This window comes from Saimiri boliviensis, chromosome 16, assembly GCF_048565385.1.
Source record: "Saimiri boliviensis isolate mSaiBol1 chromosome 16, mSaiBol1.pri, whole genome shotgun sequence".
NCBI classification, from domain to species: Eukaryota; Metazoa; Chordata; class Mammalia; order Primates; family Cebidae; genus Saimiri; species Saimiri boliviensis.
Window position 1 is genome coordinate 58,852,470 of NC_133464.1, and position 27,967 is coordinate 58,880,436.

Genomic DNA, 27,967 nt, shown 5'->3' on the forward strand with positions numbered 1-27,967 from the left:
TTTAAGGCCACAGTGCACTACCTTCTATCTTCCGGTTGTTTCTGGCATCTTGGTTATAGGATGTAAATATCCCCCATGGGAGATGTGCAGGTCACCCACCTGACCAAGCCTGTGCTCCCTGGGATCCCAGAGATCAGAGGCCTCCTGGAAGGCAGATGGTGCCAGGCCTGGATGTCGGCTCCTCTCCCCCCAGCTAGATCAGGTGGCGGCAGCACAGGCAGCTGGAAGGTGCCCACAGAAAGAAATCGAGCACCATGTTCAGAAAGATCCACTCCATCTTTAACTCCAGCCCGCAGAGAAAGGCGGCGGCTGAGAGCCCGTTCTACGAAGGAGCCAGCCCTGCGGTGAAGCTGATTCGAAGCAGCTCCATGTATGTGGTCGGGGACCACGGGGAGAAGTTCAGCGAGTCCTTAAAGAAGTACAAAAGCAGCAGCAGCATGGACACCAGCCTGTACTACCTGCGGCAGGAGGAGGACCGGGCGTGGAAGTACTCCCGCACCCAGGACTGCCTGCAGTACCTGCAGGAGCTGCTGGCCTTGCGCAAAAAGTATCTCAGCAGCTTCAGCGATCTGAAGCCCCGCCGCACGCAGGGCACCTCCTCAACCTCCTCCAAATCCTCCAAGGGAGGGAAAAAGACCCCTCTCCAGTCTACTCCCAAAGAAATAAAGGTAAGTGCTGCTGAGCAGTACAAGCTCGATGGGGGCTCTTCCAAGAGCCCTGGACAACTGTTGGAAAGCTTCTTCCCACCTGTGCATGGCCTGATTAATCTGACACATTCTGAGCCACAGCACAATAGTCCTCAGACACTTTACGTGGCCATCTCCCCAGCCTGGGGAAGGGTGGCTAAACCCATGTTTATTACTCATTTATTTATTATTAACTTTTATTTTAGGTTCAGGGATACACATGCAGGTTTGTTATATAGGTAAATGTGTGTCACAGGGTTTGGTGTACAGATTATTTTGTCACCAAGGTAATAAGCATAGTGCCTGATTGGTAGTTTCTTGATCCATGTTTATTTTTAATATCTAGGAAGTAAGAAGGAGCAGGTAGTAGTGTCCACAGAGCAGCTCGGCAGGGAAGACATGGGCTTTGGTGTCAGGCGGCCCCGTATTTGCATTGCATACCTGTCAATAATGTTTGCATGGCATTTGGATGACAGCAAATTGTTTCAACAAACTGTGAGGTTTTTTAAAAAAAAATTATCACATCTAAAAATTCTGGTGAAAAGTGCAATCATCATATGACTGGATGTTTTCAAATGTTGAGGTACTTAGCCCCTTCAAGCCTGACAACTGTAAAACTCCTCCATCTGTACCTCGGACCCATGCACTGGTGACTCAGGTATAGCCACAGAGAGAGTCTTTGTTTCTTAGGAGATTCCCAGATGGCTTTGGGCACTGGGGGTCTCCAGACAGCCACAAGCCAGAAATGAGTGAAAGAAAGAACTTGCATTTATCTCGTTGTGTTTGCTTATTGCAGTGTTTTGTATATATCATCTTTTCTTGAGCATCCCGATAAAGCCAGTACAGAAGGCGGGGAAGAACTCCTACAGTATCACAGAAGGCCAAAGTGAGGCTTGATGACCTGCCTGTAGGTGCTAGGTCACCTAAGTTTAATTACCAGCCAGCAATTCATTCAGTTACTCTTTCCTTCATTTCCTCAGACTTGTTTTTATTTAGTGACAGGGTCCTCTGTTGTCCAGGCTGGAGTGCAGCGGCACAATCATAGCTCACTGCAACCTCAACCTCCTGGGCTCAAGTGATCTTCCCATCTCAGCTTCCTAAGTAGCTGGGACTACATGCGCCTGCCATCACACCTGGCTAATTTTTAAAGTGTTTTTTTTTTTTTTTTTTTTTTTTTTTTTTGTAGAGACAGGAGTCTTCCTTTGTTGCTCAGGCTGGTCTCAAACTCCTGACCTCAAGCAGTCCTCCCACCTACGTCTCCCAAAATGCTGGGTTTACAGGTGGGAGCCGCCAAACTCAGGCTGTTTTTATTTCTTTCTAATGCCTATAGGTTGAGGCTGTTTTGTTGTGTACTTCCATCACTCATTTTCTTGATGACCTGATGAGATGTTTGAAGCAGGCATGTCTCCCACTTCCTTGCTTTCTCCCCAGAGTGTCCTGTAGGCCGTGTAAGCTCCATTAATGTTGAATGACTGATTGGCTCACTATCAGATCTCTGGGGCTTGGCCTAACTCAATTGGTTTCAACTGTCCGCCTGCTATACCAGGTGGGAGCAGTCTAAATCATCATTTTAACTCTTAAGTATGTCAGTGTTGGGGGCCCATACAAAAGGGTCCTATTCGTGGCTCCTGGTGCTAAGTCTGTGGTCAGCCGGCTGTAGATCTGTGGGTCAGCCGCCTCTGATGACGGAGGGGGTTGCAGTGGTTTCTGGACTCCTTTCCAGCTTGAATATTCTGGGGTTCTAGCCACTGGCTAGATTTCCTCTAGGCACTACGTTTCCCTGCAGATGGAGCTCTGTCTTATAGGGCCTACCTTCCTTCCTTGTTGAGCTATCTGAAGATGGAGGGAATAGAAGCAGAATGACCAGCCCTAGCCCTTTGCATGGCTGTGGAGAGGCACCTGGGCCTGATATAATGTAGGGCTCTCCTTCGGAGATGCCTGTCACCACAGTGCAATCAGGAAAGAGTTCTGAAAGGATACTGCACTGAAGTCAGTCAGACCAAGATGTGAATTTTAGTTCTACTCTTTATCAGAGGTGTGCCTTGGTCAAGGGAAGTTCACCTCTCTGGGTCTGTTTTTTCTGTCAGGTAGTGATGGAAATGATAATATGAGGAGCAGGCTCCTGCACGTAATTGTTTCTGGCACATACCGGGTGCTTCCTCCCGAGTTCACGGACTCTGAAATGTTGGGTGCAGGGGCCTCTTAACAGTCTTTAGCAAAGCCGCTCCCCTTCCCCATGGCTCTGACGGAAACAACTGTATGACGGGCCCGCCTGTGAACTGATGGGTATAGCCAGGGTGCACCCTGGCTGGCGGGATGGCCCATGGCTGCCTGGGTCTCTGTGCACTCCAGGGACAGGGGATCAGGAGGACTCATTCACCCTGGAATGCCATCAGCCCATGCTTTGGGAGAAAACCCTGCTGATGTTCCAGGTTTAGGGAAAACACCATTCTTTCCCCTGACTACCTGCTATGAGTTGAAATGTATCTCCTCCAAATGTCAGTGTGGAAGTCCTAACCCCCAGTACCACGGAAGGTGACCTTGCTTAGAAATTGGGTGACTGCAGATATAATTAGTTAAGATGAGGTCACGCTGGAGTAGGGTGGGCCTCTGATTCCACAGGACTGGAGTTTTCATAAGATGGCCGTGTGAGACACAGAGACGCAGGGAGAATGCCGTGGACGAAAGCCAAGGACCTACCAGAAGCCAGGAGAGAGGCCTAGAACAGACCGTTCACCAGCGCCTTCAGAGGGAGCATGGCCCTGCGGACACCCTGATCTCAGGATTCTGGCCTCCAGAACTGTGAGGCCTGTAGCTCCAAACTGCCAAAGCCACCCCATTTGTGGTGCTTTGTTACGGTGGCCCTAGGAAATGAATATAACCATTCTCCAGAATTAGCCTCTTCTCTTCTCCAGGGTTGTCTGAACACAGCTCTGTTTTGGCATTCCTCACATCCTATTGCGGTTTGTTAAAATGTGTGTCTTCCCGGTGGACTGCAGTGAACTTGGTGAGCTTGAAGCTGAAACAGTATCTTTCTCATTTTTCTGTCTCCCAAGCATAGGAGTGAATACTATCAGTCATTTGTAGATGCTTTATGGACTTTAAAATCTGATGTCTTTTGTGCCATAGAGAGGGGAGAGGCCTCCATACAGGGAGGGAGCAGTGTTCTCTGTGGCTGTGGGCCACCATGGCAGGCCTTCCCTGCTGCCCTCCTTCCATCCAGATACCAGTCCTCTGGCCTGGTCACAGGACCTGAGTTCCCTTGTGTATTCCTCTTCTGTGGTAAGATAAAGTTTAAAAATGGCTTTTAAACTATTTTGGTTAAGATCCATTGCAGTAAGAAATATATTTTGGATATTGACCCAGTTTACCTAAACACGCAAACAGAGCAAAAGCTTTATGAAATAGACTTACTCCTGTTCCGTGCTTAGCACTCTGATGTTTTCCGAAGCGTTCTATACTATTCTATTTTTTTTTAAAACATCATCATGACACAATGACTTGATTTCCCAAGCCATTACTGGATCAAGACATACAGTTTTCATACTCTGGGGTGAGGCTTTCTAACAGGTCCTGTTGACAGGTGCATGGCATCCAAGACCAGGGTACCAAATGGTCTGTTATCTGAGTCCCCTGGAGATACCCGGAGCCTGGAAGACCACCCATGAGGGGCGATGGGAGGAGGAAGTCAGGACACACTAGAAGCGAGGTGAGCCTCGGGTGGGCTGGGAGCTCCCCCTGGGACCCTGCATGGTGGGGGTCTCTGCCAGGCCCTGTGGCAATGTACTCCTCCCTCAGAATAGACCATTATAAAAATGAATGTTAAAAATCAAAACAATACCACAAATCCATATCGGAGGATTTTTGTGTCAGTATTGGGAATAAGCTGCAGCTTGGGACTCATCGTTTGGATGCTAAAAGGTAGGAATCTCTAACCCAGGGCATGATGTGTGCAGCAGAAGGATGGCGTGTTTGAAGTGTGTCTCTTAAGGAATGTAGTCTCTGAACCAACAGGAAAAGCCTCCTCCTGCTCTGGGCACCTTGGGTGTTTCTTGCCAGTGAGGAGGAACAGTGACGTTCTCCTCTATACCCACTTCCTCTGCTCCCATGCCACAGCCCAGGCACTGTCAGAGGAATAACAATCAGCTGTTATTCCTGACTTCTAATCACCCTCCAAACCTGACATGTTGGCTATTAACCACAGTCTACAGCGGAGAAAACTGGGGCTCAGGGGTTTTAAGATATTCGGGTAAGGCGATGCACCTGATGGAGAGAAAGCCAGGATTTGATCCCAATCTCGATCACGACAGAACTACACTCCTGTCAATGTATCCATAGCATCTTTTGACTGGATAACATATTTTGATCTCAAATGACATACGAGATGCAAGAGGGCACCTTAGGATGCAGTGCAGAGGCTGCTTTATCCTGCACGCCTGGGCCAGGGAGAGTCACTAGGGAGGCACCTGCCTCCTGCTGCACATGGCTTCTGTGTAGGGTGAAGCTCTCAAAACGGGAGAGACTGGGCTTCTTTTGTTCAAGAGAAACCTGGCTGAAAGGAAGTGGCCAGAAGGTATGCTTTAAACTGTTTTCTCCCCACAATCCATGGATCAAATTTATCTCCATCTTTACTTCTCTACACCTGGCTACCTGTGAGTCTAGTTTTACTCTAGATCCTCATAGCATTGAAATACTGAGTTTATGTATCAGCTACTTTTGCACTTCTCAATACACACTAGGAAAAGAGCTGAGGAAACAGTGCAAGCACAGCTATGTCGGAAACTCCATGATGGGTGGGCATCGTGTCCTAAATCGTTTTTCAACAAAATAGTTTCCTGTGTCCCAACTCATTCTACGAAGTATCTGAGATAAGTATCGTTGGCAGCTGAATTAGCTTCTGTATCATGTCAGAACTCACACTCTTGTCAATACGTCCATAGCATCTTTTGACTGGGAAACATATTCTGATCTTGTATAACATACAAGAGGCAAGAGCATGCAGAATTGTTAAGTAGCAACAGAAATAGGGAAATTGGGAGAGAAAAAACATCCATAGAAAATCGAGACCACTCGAAAGAATACGCAGATCATAGAAGCTAATTCAGCTGCCATGGATGAGCCTTAGATTTGGCTCTGTTCTTGCTGGAAGCTAAGCTAAAAAGAGCTGGATTTGTTTAAAAATTCCAGTGATCTGAGAAGAACCATACCCATTGCTTAGGGGAGTGAGGTTTTTCTCCTGACTTTGAATTTCAGAATATCTCATATAGCACTTGACTTAGGGAATGTCATGTGATGTGGTTAATGATGCCCTTAATAATATTTTAGTAACAGTTTATTAATATATTGTTCACTTGTCCATGAACACGTATTTATTGAGCACATACTATGTGTCAGGAGTTCTAAATGCTGGTGAAGAAGACAAAGTCGCTGTCCTCATGGCGAGGAGTCAGTCTCGTGAGAGAGCAAGGCCAGAGTTGCTGGCGGTGATTTCCCAGAGCCCCAGCTGTACCAACACTGGGTGTGGTGCTGAACTCCATCTTAGTGAGAGGCTACGGGTTGGCAGCTTAGCTGAGTTCAGTAGCTTCTGCCAGTCTCTTCAGAGCCCAGGGAAGAATTCAAATGCCAGAGGGACGCATAGATCACACACCCTTCCAACGGCCTTTGTCAAAATCCTCTGAAGACGTGGTTCACCCCAGGAGAGAAACATGTCTGTGAAAAGTAGCAAGTTGTCCTGCTGTGTTTTTTGCTGTTCCTGCTCCACCCTGCATCCTAGCATGTTAGACAGTGAATGCTCCCTGTGCGGGTTGTCCCAGGGTCACGTATGGGATGTGGCTGGCTTCGGCCCCTGTGTGTTCATCCTCACTTTCTTGTTCTTACTCATTTCTTCAAGCTGCAGCCCTCTCCTGCTGTGACGAGCCCTGAGTTCTTTTACTCCCCTTTTTCCTCATCTTCTCATAAACATCACTTCTCTTAGCTTGGCTTTTTTTTTTTTTTTTTTTTTTTTTTTTTTAAATAATAGCTTTAATTCACAAACATAAAACTCACTCTTTCAAAGTGTACAAATCAGTGGTTTTTCGTCTATTCGGAATTATTTAATTTTCACCACCATCTAATTTGAAAACATTTTCATTAGAAACTTAAGCTTTCTTTCAGTGGGTATAATAAATGTAACATGACTTTTACCATTTTCACACAACACTTCATATTTCCTGAAATGAGTGCATTTTAGTATCCTCAAATTATGGGTAATGAAACCTATTACAGTTAACAAATTCTTTTTTTTTTTTTTTTTTTTTGGAGACAGAGTGTTGCTCTTGTTACCCAGGCTGGAGTGCAATGGCGCGATCTCGGCTCACTGCAACCTCCGCCTCCTGGGTTCAAGCAATTCTCCTGCCTCAGCCTCTTGAGTAGCTGGGACTACAGGCACGCGCCACCATGCCCAGCTAATTTTTTGTATTTTTAGTAGAGACGGGGTTTCACCACGTTGACCAGGATGGTCTCGATCTCTCGACCTCGTGATCCACCCGCCTCGGCCTCCCAAAGTGCTGGGATTACAGGCTTGAGCCACCGCGCCCGGCCACAGTTAACAAATTCTTAAGAAATTAAATGCTTTTCTCAAATTCTTAGACTCAGGTGATCCGCCCACCCCAGCCTCCCAGAGTGCTGGGATTAGAGGTGTGAGCCACCGTGCCCTGCCTACTAAATGTTTTTCTTTGAATGATTTTGTATCAAGTTTTTTTTGCTTTTTTTTTTTTGTTTTTTTTTTTTTTGAGACGGAGTTTCGCTCTTGTTACCCAGGCTGGAGTGCAATGGTGCGATCTCGGCTCACCGCAACCTCCGCCTCCTGGGTTCAGGCAATTCTCCTGCCTCAGCCTCCCGAGTAGCTGGGATTACAGGCACGCGCCACCACGCCCAGCTAATGTTTTGTATTTTTAGTAGAGACGGGGTTTCACCATGTTGACCAGGATGGTCTCGATCTCTTGACCTCGTGATCCACCCGCCTCGGCCTCCCAAACTGCTGGGATTACAGGCGTGAGCCACCGCGCCCGGCCTCAAGTTTTTAACAGTAAAAGTGCATACTACTAGATATCTTTTAAAATGTTAATAGCCAGACAATAACCAGGGTCCTTCACACTAGACTCCCATGAGCTTTTTCAAATTATCATTTATATAAATGCATAATAATTCATCTAAAAGACTATTAAGCCCTAATTAACGTATTTTTAGAACACTTTCTGAAAGTATTTTTAGTAGTACCGTAGAAAATGAATTCCTTAAAAGCTCATGGACAGTCTCAAAGTACCTCATTAAGAAATCAGGAGAATGTTTTGATAAAAGGTTTGACAACTATTTCTTTAAATATGAAACGGTCTTTTAAAGTAAACTACTTTAAAATTACCATTTTAACCATTTTAAAGCATACAATGCAGTGGCATTAAGTACATTCACAATGTTGTGTAGTGATCACTACCATCCACAACTTGTTCATTCCGAATAGAAACTCTGCACCCATCGAACACTAACTCCTCATTTCCCGCTTTCCCCAGTCCATGGGGGTCTCTATTCTACGTTCTGTCACTGTGAATTTGCCCGTTTTAGCACCTAAGTGGAATCATGCAGTTCTCCGTCTTCTGTGTCCGGCTTATGGCACTTGGCACACTGTCTTCAAGGCTCGCCCGTGTTGTTTCCTGTGTCAGTTTCTTTTCTCTCTCTGACTGATCAGCCTGGGTTTTAATGGGGGGTGAAGAGGAAAAGTGGAAGCCTGTGCTGTGCATCTGACTACAGTGCTTGCCAGCATTTGGGATCCTCCCTGAGGTCAGCTCCCCATACTTTTAGGGCCAAAGGAACAGCAACAACCACAGCCACCTTGAGAAATTGGCCACGTTTAAGTGGCCCAGTCCTGGCTAGATCACAGAGAAGAGGCTTAGGAGGCTGGTGACAGAGCCAAGCTGCTGTTTTGGGGTTGGCAGCAGAACCTGTGGAGCCCCATGGCTGCCACGCAGTCCAGATGGTTCACATTGGACATTTCCTCAAGTGGGGGTTATTGGTTGATACTGCTTGGCTCTGTGTCTCCACCCAAATTTCATCTCAAATTGTAATCCATCTCATGATAGAGAGGGAGTTCTCATGGGATCAGGTAGTTTTAAAAGTGTGGCACTTGCTCTCTCGCTTGTTCTTCTCTTTCCTGATGCCTTGTGAAGAAGGTACTTGCTTCTCCTCACCTTCCGCCATGATTGTAAGTTTCCTGAGGTTTCCCCAGCCATATGGAACTGTGAATCAATTAAACTTCTTTCCTTTATAAATAACGCAGTCTCAGGTATTTTATAGTAGTATGAAAATGAACTAACATATTGGTCACAGTCAGAAGAGACCTCATTAATTCTCTCATGGATCTCTGAGTAGTTTGGATTTCTGATCTATCTGCCTAGATGAACTAGTTACAAAATATTTACCCCTCCTGGTCCCTCAACTAATGAAATTCACCTGTTATAAAAATGATTTTAAAAGAACTGATTGAATTCTAAAGAATACCTGCCAAAAGTGATTGATTTTTAGTGAAAATAGTTTTATTCTGAAAATCGTTAGCTTTCAGAATCAATTTTCTATTAGGCTACTTGGCCTTGGTTCATAAAATGAGACCATATCAATAGCCTGTAGGCTCTTCCTCCTATGGCAGTAGGGTCTGAGTCCAATTCATCTAAAAAGACTCCAAATGATCCATATAATAATTACATATGGGACAGGAAGCAGGTTCTGGATCTGTTTTACACCACTGAGTTTTATTTTTCAGATCCGTTGAGAATTTCTGCAAACACAGGGATATTAAAATGCAGGTTTTCTGTGAGCATTGGTTACTGGTGGGGGCTGGGGAGCTGCTCTATCACTCAGCCGGTGTCTGGTTTACAGAGTTGAAAGGCAGTAAAAATTCAATATGAACTGCAAAAAATTTCCTATTATGCTTGGCAGAGCTCTCTGCAAGATGGCAGACAGTATAATAATGATTGATAACCATGCATATGATTCCTGCAGTCCCTCTCAGTCAAGCCACAAGACGTGTAATTATATTCCTAATCTATCCTCCAAGCACAAGCTGTTTGCTCTGCCTAGAAACAATACCTCCTCCTCGTGTTTTTCTCTCCCCGCCACTACCTTGTTCACCTGGCTAACTTCTTGTCCTTTGAGAAGGCAGAGACAGCACTTCCAGAGAAGCCTTTTCTCACATCCGCAATTTAACACAATGGATTTCCCTCCTCCCTGTGTCTGAGCCTTGTTTTAGCACTCAGCACACTGTAGTTGTCGGTTCTTCTGCTTATCTATGTCACCAACTGTGAGCTCATTGAGCAGAGGCATTATATTTTATTTATCTTTTTAATTCCAACCTCTAGCATGGTTTTAGGCACATAGTAGGTGCTCAGTAAACCAATTACCTGAGAAACTCCAATTGCAATTTAAGAAGGAAACTGTTACAAACTTCGATGAAAGATCTGGAAAAGTCATAGGTCTGTGGTTTTGATGAGCAGAGGTTTGCCTTTTCTTTTTTTCAGTGGAGTAGAATATAGTTTGAGTATACTTATGTGGAATCATATCCTAATAACTAAAATAGCCACTATGTAACTGATTAGAGCCCACCATAAGAAACAACATGATATAGATTTTTTTCTGATAATAAAGTTATATTTGCATATAGGATGAAATTCATAAAACACAGTAAAGTATAGGGGAGAAAATAAAAATATCTTAGAATCCCACTACCTGGATGGAGATACTCACTATATAATTTTTAGGTATATTTTCTTTTAGTCATTTTTTCCTGTGTATTTGCACATATGTGTATTGGGGTCATAAGATAAAATGAAGAATGCCTAGAAAAAATTAGATTTTTTTAGTACAAGGATGTCCCATGGAATATTTGGCATGTGTTTATATGAAAAATTATTCATTGTTTATCTGAAATTAGACTTCAACTGCCATACTTTATTTTCATTTGTTAAACCTGGCAACCCTAATGTCCATATATGTATAAATGTACTAAATTTGGTTCATACCATATATACATCTTTGTATTCTCTTCTCAGTTAATGTTATATATTGTGGGTTCTTTTCCATCTCATTAACTACTTTTTAAAAACAAAAGCTTAAAAGAAAAATTTAACAACTCACCTTCTTTAAAGAAGGTTATGTTTTAAATTTAAAACATAAATTTTGTTATGTACAATTGTTAAAAGTCATGAAGAAACACATTCCACTCTATGTATATAAGGCATTTTTTTTTAGCAGAGATTCCTAAAGCGTGATTGATGAGTTGAAGGCCAAAGGTCATTAATTTTTAGGGGTTCTTTTACATATTACTTTCCAGAAACATTTTACCATTTTATACTTTTCATTAATAGTGGGTTTCCAGTAAGCTCTTTTTAATTTTAGAAGTTTTCCAGTTTGATATATAAATTGCAGTATCTTAAGGTACTTTTCTTATTGCTTGCATAACGACCTTTGCAAAGGGTCATTGAGGAATGACCTTTTTTATTGTCATAAAAAATGCATAGATCTTATTTAGTGGATTGTTCATTTATGTCTTTATACATTTTCTTTTGGCTATATTAAAGTTTGTTTTTTATTTATAGGAACTCTTCTTATATTTTGTTATGTACAGGGCTTTTTAAGGATATTGGTGCATTGTCTTCCTTATGTGTTAAAATATCTTCTCCAAGTCGTTATGCATCTTTTCATTTATTTGACATTTTCTGATGTGCAGGTACTACCTTTTGTCTTCAATTTTTGTTATTTCTTCCATTGCTTTCATGCTTAGAAAGTCCTTCCATGTATCAAGGTCAATTGCATTATTTGCCATATTATCCATTTTTAATAGTTCTGGTTTTCTTTCTTTTATTTTTTTTAAACCAATCTCTTTGTCTATCAGCAAATTCTTTGGATATGTAATAGGAACTGAGAACACAACTTGAATGTTTCCCGAATGGCAAAGTTTCCCAACACCATTTATTGACAACTGGCATGTATATAATGGTGTACATTCCTTCTCTTAGTGGATTGTGACATTTTGCTTGCTGCATGTGAAGATTTTACCCTATGCTTTAAGTCTATTAATTCAGTTCTATCAGTTAGGCTTTTAACAGTTTGATATATATGAGCAACATTTTATTAACTTAGTGTTTTGTTAAAACCAAATGATCATTTAGATGACATATAAAGCCAGGAGTTACAAGGGGCTGGCAAAATAAGTAATGGCTTTAAGATTATAAAGCTGGGCCAGGTGAGGTGGCTCATCCCTATAATCCCAGCACTTTGGGAAACTGAGGTAGGAGGATTGCTTGAGGCCAGGAGTTCGAGGCTGCTGTGAGTGATGGTCACAGCATTGCATTCCAGCCTGAGACAGAGAGATATTCTGCCTCTAAACAAACGAAAACAAAGATTATAAAGCTGGTGAAAAAGTCAGCCTATCACTGTCAGTTGGATCCAGTGAGTCTACAACCTCTATTACCAGAAACAAAAGATATGCAGCTGTGCTCCCAAAAACTATTTTAATGCTTAGTTATAATAGATCATATCATGATTTAGTTATACCAGAGTTTCTGACAAACTTCTTACTTTTATTTCTTTGTGATGATTTTCTTAGCTCAATTGTCTGTTTCACTGATTTTGTCTAAAGCCCTGGCAAGTTGACTGTTTAGCTCATCTATTGAAAATTTGTATGTTGCTATGTGTGGATATGTATTTAAGTTTCAGTGACTGTACTTTTTTCTAAGTTTTTTTTCTTCTAAGTCTAGAGGTCTTGTTTCATAAACTCCCATTCTTTTTCCATAAAACCCTATTTAATTATGAGTATAACTTTCCTTAGGTGCTGTAACACAAAAGAAATAGATGCGTATCGCTTTTGACTTGGTCCTGTATATCCATCCCAAGGATAGCAAAAGGCAAATAAGATGCACTAGATGGAACTTTTAAGGTTTAAAACCTGAAAACATTATTTGGTAATATTAAATTGCTTGTGGGTAAATTTGACTTGTTTTGCATTTAACTTCACCCAGTTGAATGATCCGAGGGTAAAATGACCTTCTCAATCAGGACCAATTCCGCATTTGACCCTGGAAATTTCTTCACCGATATTGACATTCAGATTCCTAGGTATAATTACCCAAGAAAGTATTATTAGTGCTCCATAGAAATCAGAAGTACAGAGTTCTTAAAATTGGCCACATTAAGTCCAAAAGTATAAATTAACAACATATGAATTGGTTGGAAATATAAATATTAGGTAAAATGGCATGTATATAATGGTGTGCATTTCTTCACTCAGCAAATAGTTATTACTCCACATCAGGCACTGAAATCGTTGCTTGATGTTCATATATAAAGGCAATCTATTTGCCCTAATGCAGCCCATAGCCTGAGCATCATTGTTTGAGCCACGCTAGTGTGTTGAGGTGCCTTGGATGAGAAACAGGTGGAATTACAACCAGAACATTCTGAGTTGTGGACCTCCTACAACCGGTCTCATGTATGCAACAGTTGGCAGTGTGCATTTATCAGTAGGGGTATGTCATATTTGTGAGTATTATTTGCCAAAGCCATCTCAAAGAAGAGGTTGAGGATCATTGGTCCAGTGTGAATTAATACAATGTGCTATGCGGACCTAGCCAGTGAGATAGAAAATGAGCATAGAAAAGATGTGCCTGGGTCTGCCTGTGGCGATTGGTGAAAGCTTCAAAGAGGAGATGACACATGAGCTGACCCTCTGAGGAGATGAGGGGAATTGCCAAGTAGAAGAGGTGAGAGGGGCCTGGATGCTTAGCTGTGGCCTCCTTGGCATTGCCTGGGTTTAGAATGTCCCCCCTCTTCTCTGTCCTGACAGAATGTTGCTGTTTACAACTGGAAGTTTATTTTGTAGAATTTACATCTCTTGTAGAAAAGTCCTGACAGAGCCCAGAAGAAAATTAACAGACTGGGGAAGGGGGCAGCCCAGGTACCCAGAGGGAGGTGAAGCTAAGCCGGTTGGCAAGCTGAGATGAAATGCAGAATAAATAAATAAATAGAAACTGCCCTCCAGGAATCAGAAATTAAAATGAGAAATACAAAGGAGTTTTGTTTGGAAAGTGCAAGGGATTCCATCTGAGAAAAGTAATCTGAGGCCCAGGCCTGGGGTGGGGAGATGGAGCAGGGAAGACTTGGAAAATGATAACCCTAAGGCCATGGAGGGTTAAATGTGAAAGGCAAACTGAAGTGGAGCTGGCAATGCGATACAGATGCTCTTAGAGAAAGCTTCTTGTCCTTGGGTTGCTTCAGGGCTGATGGCAAAGGGACATGGACCCTGTGAAATTCAGCCAGGAGGGCTGCAACCGGAAACAGCCTGCATTACATCTGGCTTTTCCAAAGACCAAAAGGTCTGGGCTAGGGAAAAAAAAAAATCAAGATTGGGAGGGAAGCAATCCACTTTTGCTTGGAGTTGTGAGTTCATGGAGGGAGGACTATTTTGGGTTTCACCCAGGGGTGTTGACGATTGAAGTCTCATTTTGCACTACCACCTCTTTGTAGATTTTCCTGTGACAATAGCCTGAGCCCTGAAGGAATCACTGAGGGGAATGTCATAGTGTAGATTAGAAAGCCCCATGGAAATTGTGAAAAGGCAGAAAAAGCTGAGATCAGCATGAGTTCAATCCAGGAATAGAAAAGCCTCAGCCCTGACGTGTAGTTTAGACTTGATACTTAGAAAATCATCATGCAATTCATTTGGTGACCTTTAAAAGTGTAATTGATGAAAGGACAATAGAAGCTCTGTTAAACAAATCCTACTTACCTAACTTGCCATATTACTTGATGCTCACCATTCACTCTTTAAGATACCTAGAGCAAGCTGGCTATTTATGAATAGAAGCCTGTCTCAAACTATAGTATTACAGACAAAATACAAAATGACATATGACAAGACTTTTCACTGCTGTGCTAATAGCAAAAGATTGCAAACTACCCAAAAATCTATCAATAGGGGATTGTGGTTTGTTCCTATACATGTCCGTACAATGGAGAACAATGCAGCTATTAAAAGGGATGAGGAGGATCTCTATTTACTGCTATAGCGTGATCCTCAGGATACGCTGAGTCAAGAAAGCAGTGCTCACAAATGTGCTTGGTGTGCTCCTTTTTTTTTTTTTTTAAAGCAGGTCAATACAAATATGCCTGCTTATATTTTCAAATAAATGATAGAAAGTTAAACAAAATACTAAAGAGAAGATAGAGGAGATGAGGAGAAGAGACTGACATGAAAGCAAGCCCTCCCTTGAATGTTATAGTTTTGGTTTTGGAGCCATGCATATTATTTACATAGTTTTAAAATATTAAGGAAAAAAGAAAAAAGCAATCCCTAAAACATGAAACACAACAGAAGCATAGGAATGTAACAAATTACCAAGTCAAAAGCATAATCACACAGAAAAGTGTTATTTCAAGAAACTTTAAAACAGAATTTTGGTTAGAAAGTCCAAGAACAAAACACATACAAACACATACACACAGAAGTGCACACACACATCTTAAACTGCATTCAGTGGGCTTACTATTGGTAATGTTGGTGTTATTATTTTGAAATGATTATATATAGTAGGGTAAAATAAATAACAGTCTTTTTTTTTTTTTTTTTTTTTTTTTTTTTGAGACGGAGTTTTGCTCTTGTTACCCAGGCTGGAGTGCAATGGCGCGATCTCGGCTCACCGCAACCTCCGCCTCCTGGGTTCAGGCAATTCTCCTGCCTCAGCCTCCTCAGTAGCTGGGATTACAGGCACGCGCCACCATGCCCAGCTAATTTTTTGTATTTTTAGTAGAGACGGGGTTTCACCATGTTGATCAGGTTGGTCTCGATCTCTCGACCTTGTGATCCACCCGCCTCGGCCCCCCAAAGTGCTGGGATTACAGGCTTGAGCCACCGCGCCCAGCCAAATAACAGTCTTTTTAAATGTCACATGGAACCAAGATTTTCCGTTTAATAGAGATACAAATATAAATTAAAGAAGTTAAGTATGAAACCTCTACAATTCAGTTTGGATTAGAGAGACTGTCAGTTTCTGCTCAGGATGTAGAGAGCAGGAAAGAATATCACTGTCATCCTTACAAGGCCATGGAGTAGGCTGCATCCCCAGGGACACAGTGCCCACCTGAGACCAGGGCCGCATCAAAAAACAGTGAATGCCGTCCTGCCTCTCACCACCATTCTAAAAAGCACCAGATAGAAACGTGACAGTGGAATACTGCTAACACAGGGGCACAAGTGTAGAGGGAGACCCTCTCTTAAGGAAAGCACAAAGTAAAGACCTAAAGCTGAGGATGCAGCAGACACTGAGGAGAAACTCTCCGGAAAATTAGGCTCTACTTTAAACACAAGATATTTCTAGAGAGATTTAAATTCTGTGATGCACTTGGAGTAACCATAGCAACCACAGACCCAGTCCCAGCTAAAATCTTATCTAGATTGACTCAAAGCCAAACTAAAGGCCTTGCCAAAGGAAAGACCATTTGCAGGCATAAAAACTTCAGTGTCTACTGACCTATATAAAATGCCTGGACTTCAACAAAAAATTATGAATTATATGAAAAAGCAAGAAAAGAATAATGCAGTGCCTAGCAGCAAAGCAACTGATACAACCAGACTCAGCTATGACACAAACATTGGAACCATCAGACAGGAAAATTTTTAAAAACTATAATATGTTAAAAGCCCTAATGGAAAAGGTGGAAAACACATAAGATCAGATGGATAATTCCAGCGGAAAGATGGAAACCATGGGAAAGAACCAAATGAAAATACTAGCAATGAGCAGCACAGACCAGAGATGAAGAATGCTTTTGCTGGAGTCATCAGTAGACTTGAAGATGGGTCCAAAGAGATGACCAAAACTAACACAAAAAGAAGATACAGTTTAAAAAAAAAAAACAAAAAACAGAGCACTCAGGAACTGTGGGATGATGCCAAGGAGTCTAACATAAGTGTAGTTGGAATCCCAGAGAAGAAAGAGAAAGAAAGAAGGGAGTATAAGAAATATTTGAGGGAATAATGGCTGAGAATTTCCCCCAAATAAATCACATAACACTAAACCACAGGTATAAGAAGTTAAGAAAACACCAAGCAGGATCAGTAACACAACAACAGCGACAAAATGATAAAGCTGCCGTATATTACAATAAAATTGCTGAAAAGCCAAAGAGAAAAAAGACACGTGACACAGCATAACTAAGATAAAAGCTATAGCAAGTTTCTCATCAGAGATGATGCAAGCCAGGAAACAATGGAGTTGCATTAGTCTGTTCCCACGCTGCTGATAAAGACATACCCAAGACTGGGTAATTTATAAAAGAAAGTGGTTTAATAGACTCACAGTTCCACATGGCTGGGGAGGCCTCACAATCATGGTGGAAGGCAAAGGAGAAACAAAGGCACATCTTACATGGAGGCAAGCGAAGACAGCTTGTGCAGAGGAACTCCCCTCTGTAAAACCATCAGATCTCAAGAGACTCACTATCATGAGAACAGCATGGGAAAGACCTGTCCCCATGATTCTATTACCTTCCACCAGCTCCCTCTCATGACACATGGGAATTATGGGAGCTACAATTCAAGATAAGATTTGGGTGGGGACACAGTCAAACTATATCAAAAATGATATCTTTGAAGCATTGAAAGAAAGAAAAAAATACATGTCAACAGAGTTCTGAAAGCAAAAGGAATATTTCTTAGACAAGCAAAAACTATGAGAATTCATTCTTAAGCAGACCTGTAGTACAGTAAATATTAAAGATACGTTTTGAAGTGTAAATGTGGTACCAGATAGAAACTTAGATCCACACAAAGAGGTGAAGATGACTGGAAAAAGGTAAAAATATAATTTGTGGGTGTAAAACATTTTAAAATTCTCTAAATTATAACTAATTGTCTAAAACAAAAAGGGTAGCAATATATTGTGTGTTTACAGCATAATTAAAAGTGAAATGTATTGTAGCAGTAATGAAAAGTGTGGGAAGATGAACCATGAACACACTGTTTTAATTTGAATTGCAAATATCAGTATGAACTCAAGATTTTTTTTATTTCTAAAAAATTAATATTTCCTAGTTTATTACACCGAAAAGGCCTAGAAGTAATGACAACCCTGTAGCAATAAAATCCCTAACCTGTATATTGCGCTGTCTAAATACCACTTCCAACTAAAAATTAAGTGTTTTTGGAGAAGTAACAGAATCCAGGTCTGGAGTAGAAAATGTACAAGATGAATATTGGGCATTTGTTATGTCTAAAAGTTCAGAGGCTCTCAAGGATACCAGGATTGTGTCAAAGAGACTCAGGATCCACCTTGAAAGAGTTCTTGATGTCAAAATACAGGACAATGTGAATATCAAAAAAGATAATTACAACTGATGAAATGACATCAAATATGTTAAAAATAAATGAATTTTAAACATTACCACCCCTCCCCCCGCAAAAACAAACAAGCAAATGAACCTTATTGGTTAGCTTGAGAACTTTCTAGGGTATCAATTTATTATATGAGAGAAAAAGAGCAAGTATTCTGCCATTCCTAAACAGACTATGTGGTTAACGAGGGAAAGTTCTTCATACCAAAAGCACAGTTAATAAATGCAGGAAAGTTGAAGAACTGGAAAAGCAACATTTTGCAACTAGCAGTAAAATAATGAATCTATGCATAACTGCTAAAAGCATTACATAAAAGGTGGATGGCAAATTTTCTAGTAGATGGATCAAGTCAACATCACATAAACCCCCAATCAAAGTCAACATTGCATAAAACAGGAGAATGTGCATTGTGTGCGTCCTAATATGTGATACACAGCACTACTAACCTTACTATTTAAAAAATTAAATCTGAATTGAATTAAACCTGTAAATCTGAACTTGGCAATTCAGTAGCCACCAGTCACATATGGCTATTTAAATTTAAATTTAAGAATTAAAAGTTCAGTTCCTCAATCATGGTAGCCATTTTTCAAGTACTCAATAGCCACATGCCGTTAGTGGCTACCATAGTGGACAGTGTAGATGTGGAACATTCTCAGCACTACAGAATGTCATACTGGACAGCCCTGCTCCAGGTCTCAGGACCAGTACTGGGGATTTGGGGAAGAGAGAAACATGTGAACCAACTCCCAGAAGAAGGAGTCAGTCAAATCTAGAATGTGAGAAAGTCTGTAGAACAAATGACACAGATTCTTCAATTAAATGACCTGCCTAAAACATTAAAGAAACTGGAACAGGTAGCAATTAAATGTGGACCTTGTTTGGATCCTAACTGGAACAAACCAACTTATACAAGACATTTTTGAGTCGGTCAAGAAAAATAGAACATAAACTGGGTACTTGCTGATACTAAGAAATCACCAGTTTTGTTGAGTATAGTAATATTGTGGATAATGTTGCTGAAAACTGTTATCTGTTAAAGATACATTTTGAAGTATTTATGAGTAAAATGATCTCTTTTAGGATTAGCTTTCAGGAAAAAAAGAGTGAGAGATTGATAGATGAACAAGAATGGCAGAAAGGTGAACGGTGGTTGTTGAGGATGAGTGTATGGGATTCATGGCTCTATTTTCTATAGTCTTTCTATTGAAAAATTTTTATAATAAACCATTTTTAAAACTAGGATATGCCTGTGTACTTCTCAGCTTCATAAATTGAATGATGTGCTTATTAAAAATAAGTTATATTTGTTCCCAAACTGGTGTATATAATTTGGACTTTTTATAATTTATATTAATGTATTTTAATTAAATGATAAAATATCATTAAAATAATAAACTGCATTAAGCTAAACACTGATGGGAGTTGACTTCTGGAGACTTGGAGACGTCCCCTCCATGTGGAGGAGGTGGGTTTTGAGGTGCAAAACCACTATGGACCTTGCATTATTGTTAAATAATACTTAAACTGCCTCAGGGGTCAGGCTGGGTTGGGTGGCTTTCTCCATTCTTTGTTTCTCTCTTCTCCACTTCACCAAAAATCTCTAAAATGGTATGTGTCATAGTAGACTAAGGTTAGTTACTGAGACCCATGGGAACCCAGAGGATGGAAACAGCCCAGGAAAACAGTAAGCTTCCTGGAGAAGGAGCGGTCTCAGCCAACTTCAGTGGATGAATCAGAGTCAGCCAGTGAGAACATCCAAGGCAGAGGAAGCAGCAAAAGAAAAGGCAGGGAGAATAAACAAGTGTGGACCTACCTCCAGGCTGAGGCTTCTGTTACCTGTCTTCAGGAAGGATGCCTGGCAGCTGGGCCTGCTGCACTCAGAGACTAAGCCTCCTGGTTTTTCAGTCTTATGCCACGCCCAGCCCTTGGTGCGCCTGGAGTCGCCCAGTCTAGAGTGTCTTCACTTCCTGAAGGTTGAATTGTACTCTTCTCAGCTGCAACCCCACCCATGATGTTCTGGGACCTACCTGGTCCTTCTGCTCTGTCACATTGGTCACCTCTCCACCTGCTTTCTGACTGGCAGAAGCTTTTGGAAATTTCTTTTCCATGGATGGCCTTTATCTTTTAAAATGAAACTGAGGAGAGGAAAAGTAGAAATCTCGAGAACAAAGAGAACAGGAGAAAGGCCACCCATGACAGAGAGATTTCCAAAAGCTTCTGTCAGTCAGAAAGCAGGTGGGAGGTGACCAAGGTGACAGAGCAGAAGGACCAGGAGACACTGCTATAAAGATACTACCTAAGACTAGGTGATTTATAAATAAAAGAGGTTTAATTGACTCACAGTTCCACGTGGCTTGGTAGGCCTCAGGAAACACAGTCATGGTGGCAGGCAAAGGGGAAGTAGGCACCTTCTTGACAAGGCAGCCGGAGAGAGAGAGCAAGCAAAGGGGAGGCGCCAGACTTTTAAACAATCAGATCTCGTGGGAGCTCACTATCACAAAGACAGCAAGGAGGAAACCACCATGATCCAGTCACCTCCCACCGGGTCTCACCCTTAACATGTAGGGATTGCGATTCAAGATGAGATTCGGGTGGGAACACAGAGACATCCTATCAAGGGTATACGTTGTGGTCCTTCAACATCTTCCTCTAAGAAAGCTCTTAGAGGTTTCCTTTTATATTTTGCAAATATAAAACGAAAAAACTTCTCTATTTAAAAAATGTTTCTTAGTAGTACAAAATGCATGCATTTCATAAACACCTTGTACACGCAGAGATGCTGCTGCTTCTTTCCTGAGGCACCAGTTTATAATTAAATCATATTCACTGTTTTCGAAAATACTCACATAAAATAAGTCTACATTGGATCAGATGTGCCTGTGTTAACACATCTGTCCCTTTTTTCTCTCCCCAAGTTCTCTTATTTCCTAAATTCTTCAGAGAGTTTTTTTGTTAGTACTACACATACTGATTTGGTCAATTCTGGAGGCCATGGATTCTCCACTGAAACCCACCATGGATCTTGAACTTCCATGATGTCAGTCACTCATGACTGGACTAATGTGAAGATGAACTGAGATCGTGAAAGGAAGTCAGGAAACAGCCTGGAACCTGGTTAGCTACTGAATAGATTTTCGAAACTATTTTATTATTCCTTGTACTTTTCAAACAGTCATACCAATTTTAATTTGTTCTATGATTTGACTGTAAATTTGGTTCCTTTAGAAACTGACATCTTTTAAAAAAATTTTATTTTTAATTTTTGTGGGTACATAGTAGGTATATATTTATGGGGTATGTATATATGGGGTACATGAGATGTTTTGAGACAGGCATGCAATGTGAAATAATAACTTAATGGAAAACGGGGTATCCATCCCCTCAAGCATTTATCCTTTGTGTTTCAAAAAATCCCATTATACTCTTTTAGCTATTTTATAATGTACAATTGGATTATTATAGAAACTGACAACTCTTAGAGCATCTTCAACATATCTAGAGATCTGTCATGTCTTTCCCGCTGTGAGCGTCTCATCACCTACCTAAGGAACTGTACGGTCTCCTAATTGGGTGTTTATCAGCAAGGAAGAAGGCTAAAAAAAGACTTAATTATTTTGTCTAATGTCTGACAGCAAATCTGTGACCAAGAAAGAAGTAGATCTTGTCCTTTCAGTCTCCCTTCCTGAGATAATTAGAAATCCATTGACCTACAGCAATTATGGGCCTGGCGTATCTACCTTCCTTCCACAGGGCACTTACTCATAGCGACCTTTGAAACCTCACAAATCCCTAACTCCACGCGCATTTCATTTTAGCAACGTTTAATCCTTTTCTGAGTCTCTGGCTTACTGGCTCAGGCAACTCCCTCTTCTCCCCTTCATCTCTAGCAGAAAGCAACCCCAAGGAAATACTCACAGTTCAGCGCTGATGTGGCCGAGGCCATTGCTTTCTTTGACTCCATCATTGCAGAGCTGGACACAGAGAGACGGCCCCGGACTGCCGAGGCCCACCCACCAAATGAAGATGTGGACTTTGATGGTGAGTGCCAGAAAGCATTGGGAAGATGGTGGCTGAAGGCGAGTGGGGCTGTGACGCTGTGAGGATGGGCTGGGGGCTCTGGGGTGAACTTGTAGGATAGGCCATCAGGAATCGCACCTCCCTGATTAAAGGGAAGCCCTGTGCCTCCAAACTGGAGGCTGGCCCTGAGCCCGTCCTCCGTGGGGATCTCTTGCTTCATTTGTCTCTGCTGCCACTGCTCCAGCCTGCCCCTCCAACATTCTGGAGCCATATTTGGACAAAAATGTTTTCCCTGTGGTCCACTTACCATGGCTGAGACAGGTGGGACTTTCCCTCCAAGAAGGACAGCAATAGAGAGATGATGAAGGAAGGAGGATTGATGAGGAGTGTCATTTAAAGGGAACAGTTTTAGTTTTTTGAGATGAAAAAGTTCCAGAGATCACTTGCACAACAATATGAATATATTGCACAACAACTGAACGGCACACTTAAAAAATGGTGATGATGGCTGGGTGGGGTGGCTCACACCTGTAATCCCACCACTTTGAGAGGCTGAGGTGGGCGGATCACATGAGGTCCAGAGTTCGAAACCAGCTTGACCAACATGGAGAAACCCTGTCTTTACTAAAAATACAAAAATTAGACGGGTGCAGTGGTGGGCCCCTGTGATCCCAGCTACTTGGGAGGCTGAGGTGGAGAATCGCTTGAACCTGGGAGATGGAGTTTGTGGTGAGCCAGGATTGTGCCATTGCACTCCAGCTGGGGCAATAGAGCAAGACTCCATCTCAAAAAAAAAAAAAAAAATGGTGATGATGGTAAATTTTATGTTCTGTATACCTCACCACAACTTAAAAAAAAAAGAAAGGGAATAATAGACAAACTGTATTTGAGAATCCAGCTTCTGACTCTGCCTAGGCTAGGTAGTAGGGTGGTGCGTAGGGCAGGAGAGGCCCACGGTGGTTGCCCAGACCCAGCCTGGACAGCTGCAGCTGGAGTAGGGTGAGGCCTGAAGCCACACTTCCCTCCTCACCAGGGCGTGTCCTGGGGCGCCCCTCTTGCTGGAGAGCAAAGAATCCAAACACATTCATCAGCTGAGCCCCCTTTATATTTCATCATGTGACTGTCAAACCACTTGTTAAATCTTTAACTTGCCCCCCATGGTGTAAATTAATGATGGCTTTATTCAGGGGGCTCACTGGCCCTTTCTACCAAGGTCACAGCTTTTGGTACCAATATTAAATAATTAATGAGCATTTTCTCTAATGCTTGAAAGAAGCTTGTGATTTATTGCTGTTGTTCTGGCCTTGATAGATGTGTGTCTGTGAGATTTGGGGTCTCAACTCGGGTTCTCTGCAGTTTCACAGAAGGTTAACCCTGCTCCCAAGCTTATTCTTCTCCTCCTCCTCTCCCACGCAGCCCCTCCAGTCCCTGACAGAGAGCAGCCCTGCTCCTGGGAGTGAGGGAGGCCTAGGAAATTCAGGATATTGGTGAAAGGATGACAGAACTCATTAAGGATGCAAGGGTCATTTTCAGAGTTATAATTTTTAATAAAAATGAATGACCAAGTCATTTTTATCAAATTTATGAAATGGCCACTTTCCTCTGATAACAATACTAAGTGTTCATTGTAAATCAAATTAAACCGACAACATACGGAAGCATAAAGAAGAAAGTAAAAAATATGACCTGCGAAACTACCACCCAGAGATAATCATCATGGTTAACATCTGGGGATATGTCCTTCTGACTGTGGTGTTAACATACACACACACACACACACACACACACACACACACACACATACACTCTCTCACTCTCATTCATACATACACAGACTCATTTTAATATTTTCAAAATAAAACTAGGATCTCATTTAACATTTTACAATACATCTTGGGCTACTTTCCAAGTCTGTGTCCTATTTTTTTTTTTTGGTCAGAGTCTCACTCTGTCGTCCAGGCTGGAGCGCAGTGGTGCAGTCTTGGCTCACTGCTACCTCTGCGTCCTGAGTAGCTGTGACTACAGGTACCTGCTATCACGCCTGCCTAATTTTTGTATTTTTAATAGAGATGCGGTTTCTCCATGTTAGCCAGGCTGGTCTCAACTCCTGAGCTCAGGTGATCTGCCCGCCTCAGCCTCCCAAAGTGCTGGGATAACAGGCATGAGCCACCACGCCTGGCCTGTGTCCTCATTTTTAGGGGACATATATATGTTCCATTGCATTCCTCCTGCACCGCAGCTGCAGAGTCACACCTCCTTTGCTTGGCTATCAGCCCTTTCTAAGAATTCGCTATCAGAAACATGGTTGTCTGTACCCACTTCCGGCGAATTTCCAGTCCAGTCCGCTCTCTCCTTTGCCTTATGCTCCTCCCAGTGGCAGGTCCTTCCTTCCCGGGTCACATGCTTTTCTCTTCCAGTGGCCACCAGCTCCCGGGAGCACAGCTTGCATTCTAACTGGATCCTGCGGGCGCCGCGCAGGCACTCCGAGGACATTGCTGCCCACGCTGTGCACACTGTAGACGGCCAGTTCCGAAGGAGTACCGAGCGCAGGACCCTGGGCACTCAGAGGAGACTCGAGAGGCACCCCATTTATTTGCCCAAGGCTGTGGAAGGAGCCTTCAACACCTGGAAATTTAAGCCCAAAGCCTGCAAAAAAGAGTAAGTGCTTGGGCTAAATCACATGAGCAAGATGCTCGCATGGCCTCCAGACGCTTGGGGTGATCCTTAAGGCACCTCGAGCCCCATCTTTCATGCCGACTATTATTCTTACATATACACATGTTGTCGGGGAGGTCTTAGTTTCAACACCGTTTTCGGTGGTCTGCCCTCTGGCCTGGTTCACTGCTGTTGCCTGCTCCTAACCTGCTTCTTCCTGGGTCTGCCTCCCTTTCTCTCTGGCCCACTTAGCCCATGCACTGTGCCATCCGCCTTCATGGATTCCCCCCAGTGCCACTGACGCATCGTGTGCTACAGACTTTCAATGAGTTTGAGGTTGAATAGAGCATAGCACTGAGTGGAAGCCAACATCAAGTGAATGAGATGCCCCTGTCCCAAAGGCACTGGGCAGGCTCCGAGATGAAGAACTTGCTGGCCAGGCGCCTCTTGGGCCATCTTACCACCATCTTCTCTGGCCTCTTTCCTTTTAGATCTTCCTCCCCCACGCCTGGTTCCCATCACTAACCATCGAATTCCTGTCCTCTACGCACTCAGAGCAGTAAGTTATTTCTTGGTTTGGGCAACCCAGGCCCTGCTGCAGGGCGTTGCCTGTTGCAACAGAAGGGCCTGCCAAGCCTCGTCAGCTGTCTTCTTTTGCTTCTACAAAAGCCACTAGACCCTGTTGGATTTAGGGGTTTTCTAGATAGCATTTTCCTTCCACAATAACAGACCATGCACTGGACACATTAAAATCACAACACAGCCCTCACCACCCATCCTCCCCCTTCAAGGCCAGGCCAAGGTCCAGCTGAGGGCCACCCACTGCCCCCATGGCAACACCATTTGGTCCTTCCCAAGGTCCAGGGCTAGGGCAGCAATCTGAGGGTCTCCACGAGAATGGTGGTCATCGAGCATCCCTGCCCTCTGTGCGGCCAGCCAAGCCAAACTAAACCTTCTGCCTCCTTCCTTCCTTCTAGCCTGGGGAGCTCCAGACAGATCCTTTTCAACTTCTCAGGAGAAGACACAGAGTGGGATGCTGAGCTCTTTGCGTTGGAGCCCCAGGTATCTCCTGGGGAGGACTATTATGAGACAGAGAACCCCAAAGGGCAGTGGTTGCTTCGAGAAAGACTCTGGGAGCGGACAGTGCCCTGACTCCGTCTGGATTCCTTGACGTGTCTTAGGCTGGGTCGTGGAGAAGCCGTCTCCTCTCAGCGCAGCATGAAGTGTTTCGTAGAGTTGAAAATGCAACTTGTAACACAGCCAAACCCCTCAGCACACTGCCTGCTGGTGCCACGCTAGTGCCAAACAGACCTGTGGATTCCCAGGGGACAGGTCTCAGGACACTCAGAGCCTGAGTTTCTCTGTGTGGGCTGGTGAGCAGGGACTTACAGCCTGCCTGGTCTTCAAGAGCTAAAGGAATGGGAAGGTCTTGAGTGGAGTGTCTGGCTCACTCCCCTGACCTCACCCAGCCCCACCTGGCCTGGTCCTCATTCTCCAGGTGTCTGTCCAGGTGGCTGCTAGCGATGTGCTCAGTACCGGAAACAAACTCATCTGTGGATTTCTGGGCCAAAGCTTCAAAGAGGTAGCTCCTCTTTCTATGAGGCTCAGAGACACACTGGATCTGCATTGAGGTTGCCTTCTTGTGTGCAGAATGCAGGTGAGAAGCAGCTCCCTTTGCTCTGTTTCCAGAGTTTTCCAGAAACTCCTGCTGCATTAGGCTAAGATGAGTCTAATGACCTGGCAATGGGGTGAGGGAAGGGATATGTTGGGGTCTGGGGACCACACTATTTCCTCTGTCCGAAAAGCTCAGCTCCCCTTCCCGCAGGCAATTGGCTAGAGAAGAAGGGAGATGGGGTGATTCTTTTTTTTTTTTTTTCTTCTAATTCTTACCCAGAAAAATCTTTTTAAGTATCCATGGACCCAGTTATGACAGGCCACACCTTTCTCTTTCCCCAGTTAAGAGAACAGTCAATCATTACATTCTTTTGGCATAGAAAGGATTTCTGTATTTCGGGAACCATCTGAATCAGAATTACATTTAAAATATATTCTTTGTATTTCTAAATACTTTTTGCATTTTTGCACATAGTTGTGCCCATTCAAGCTTAAGAACCACTGGTGTGGAGAATATACTGAACTTTATCCATTCTTACTGCTTTTTTGGCATTTTCTTATAAACCAGTCTGTGGGTGTATAAGGGCCCTTGGGCAGAAGGGAGGGAGAGAGACTTAAAAAAAAAAAAACAAAACCTCAATCATTTATTTGAATTAAGCCAAGGATATTCTAGGCTAAGGTCACTCGGAGAACTGAACAGAGCCTTCCTTTCCGCTGTGACTGTGGGATGACATTCTTATTGTTCCATTTTTTAGGAAGAACCTTTTATTTATGTGAACCTGATTATATGAATCTAAGGCTATGTAACTCTTAGCAAAGACAGCTACTAATTATGTTGCATTCTTAGAAATTTTATCTCAACATGTTTTCAGAGTGAAACCATACCGGAAATGTTTTAATACTTCTCTTTATTATTGTTCATGTGCCAACGTCACTGTCTGGAAGGCTTCTTTCATTTTGTTGCTTGTACTAATCCAACTATAGCCAGAAGCTTGACTGGAAAATAAACATTTAGGAGATTTGTTTTATAAACTGCATTAAAGCCCTGCAGCTTACCACCATGGCTCTTTGTTTTCTCCAAATGTGGCCTTGTTTGAAGCCTCATCTATAAAAGTTCACTGTTGGGGATAAACTCAGGATAAAGGTGTCTTTACTCTGCCTCTTATCTAACTACAGTTTATCATAGATCCACCCTGAAATTACGTGGTGAAGATACTGTGTACAGTTTGTTTTTACAGATAAGAAAAAATAAACATGACTGAGAGGATGTTTCAGTCCTGATTTTTTTTAAAAGCATTCATTGCTTATGTGACCTGAAGCTGTGCCATTTTATTTTGCTTTGTTTCGTATGTTTTTTTTTTTTTTTTTTTTTGTCTTTCAAGAGATTATACATAGAGAGTGTGAAAAATTCCATGATTGGGAAACAGAAGAGTATCTTGTCTTTGGGGATAATTTTTAGGTATTTGAAGTTGGTAATAAACCCAAGGATCTGGGCTCTGCCCGGGAATCTTGAGATGGTGTCTGCTGGGGTTTGAGATAAATCAAATCTGAAACAATAAAAGTCAATTCAGAAAACCCA

General features: G+C 42.6%; 1 protein-coding gene across 1 annotated transcript; it reads left to right on the forward strand.

Moving 5' to 3' along the window:
- Positions 1–190: 190 nt before the first annotated feature.
- On the forward strand, positions 191–27,967 carry C16H13orf42 (chromosome 16 C13orf42 homolog). The gene is made up of 4 exons (XM_039473361.2): positions 191–668; positions 21,993–22,140; positions 24,537–24,777; positions 25,752–27,967. Exons 1-4 carry the CDS (start codon positions 255–257, stop codon positions 25,924–25,926), a joined length of 978 nt encoding a protein of 325 aa, XP_039329295.1. The 5' UTR covers positions 191–254; the 3' UTR covers positions 25,927–27,967.

Coding starts and splice junctions, on each gene's coding strand:
- C16H13orf42 (XM_039473361.2), top strand. CDS start 255: ATGTTCAGAAAGATCCACTCCATCTTTAACTCCAGCCCGCAGAGAAAG. Junction 22,141..24,536: donor TGAAGATGTGGACTTTGATG/GTGAGTGCCAGA, acceptor TTTCTCTTCCAG/TGGCCACCAGCTCCCGGGAG. Junction 24,778..25,751: donor CCCAAAGCCTGCAAAAAAGA/GTAAGTGCTTGG, acceptor CCTTCCTTCTAG/CCTGGGGAGCTCCAGACAGA.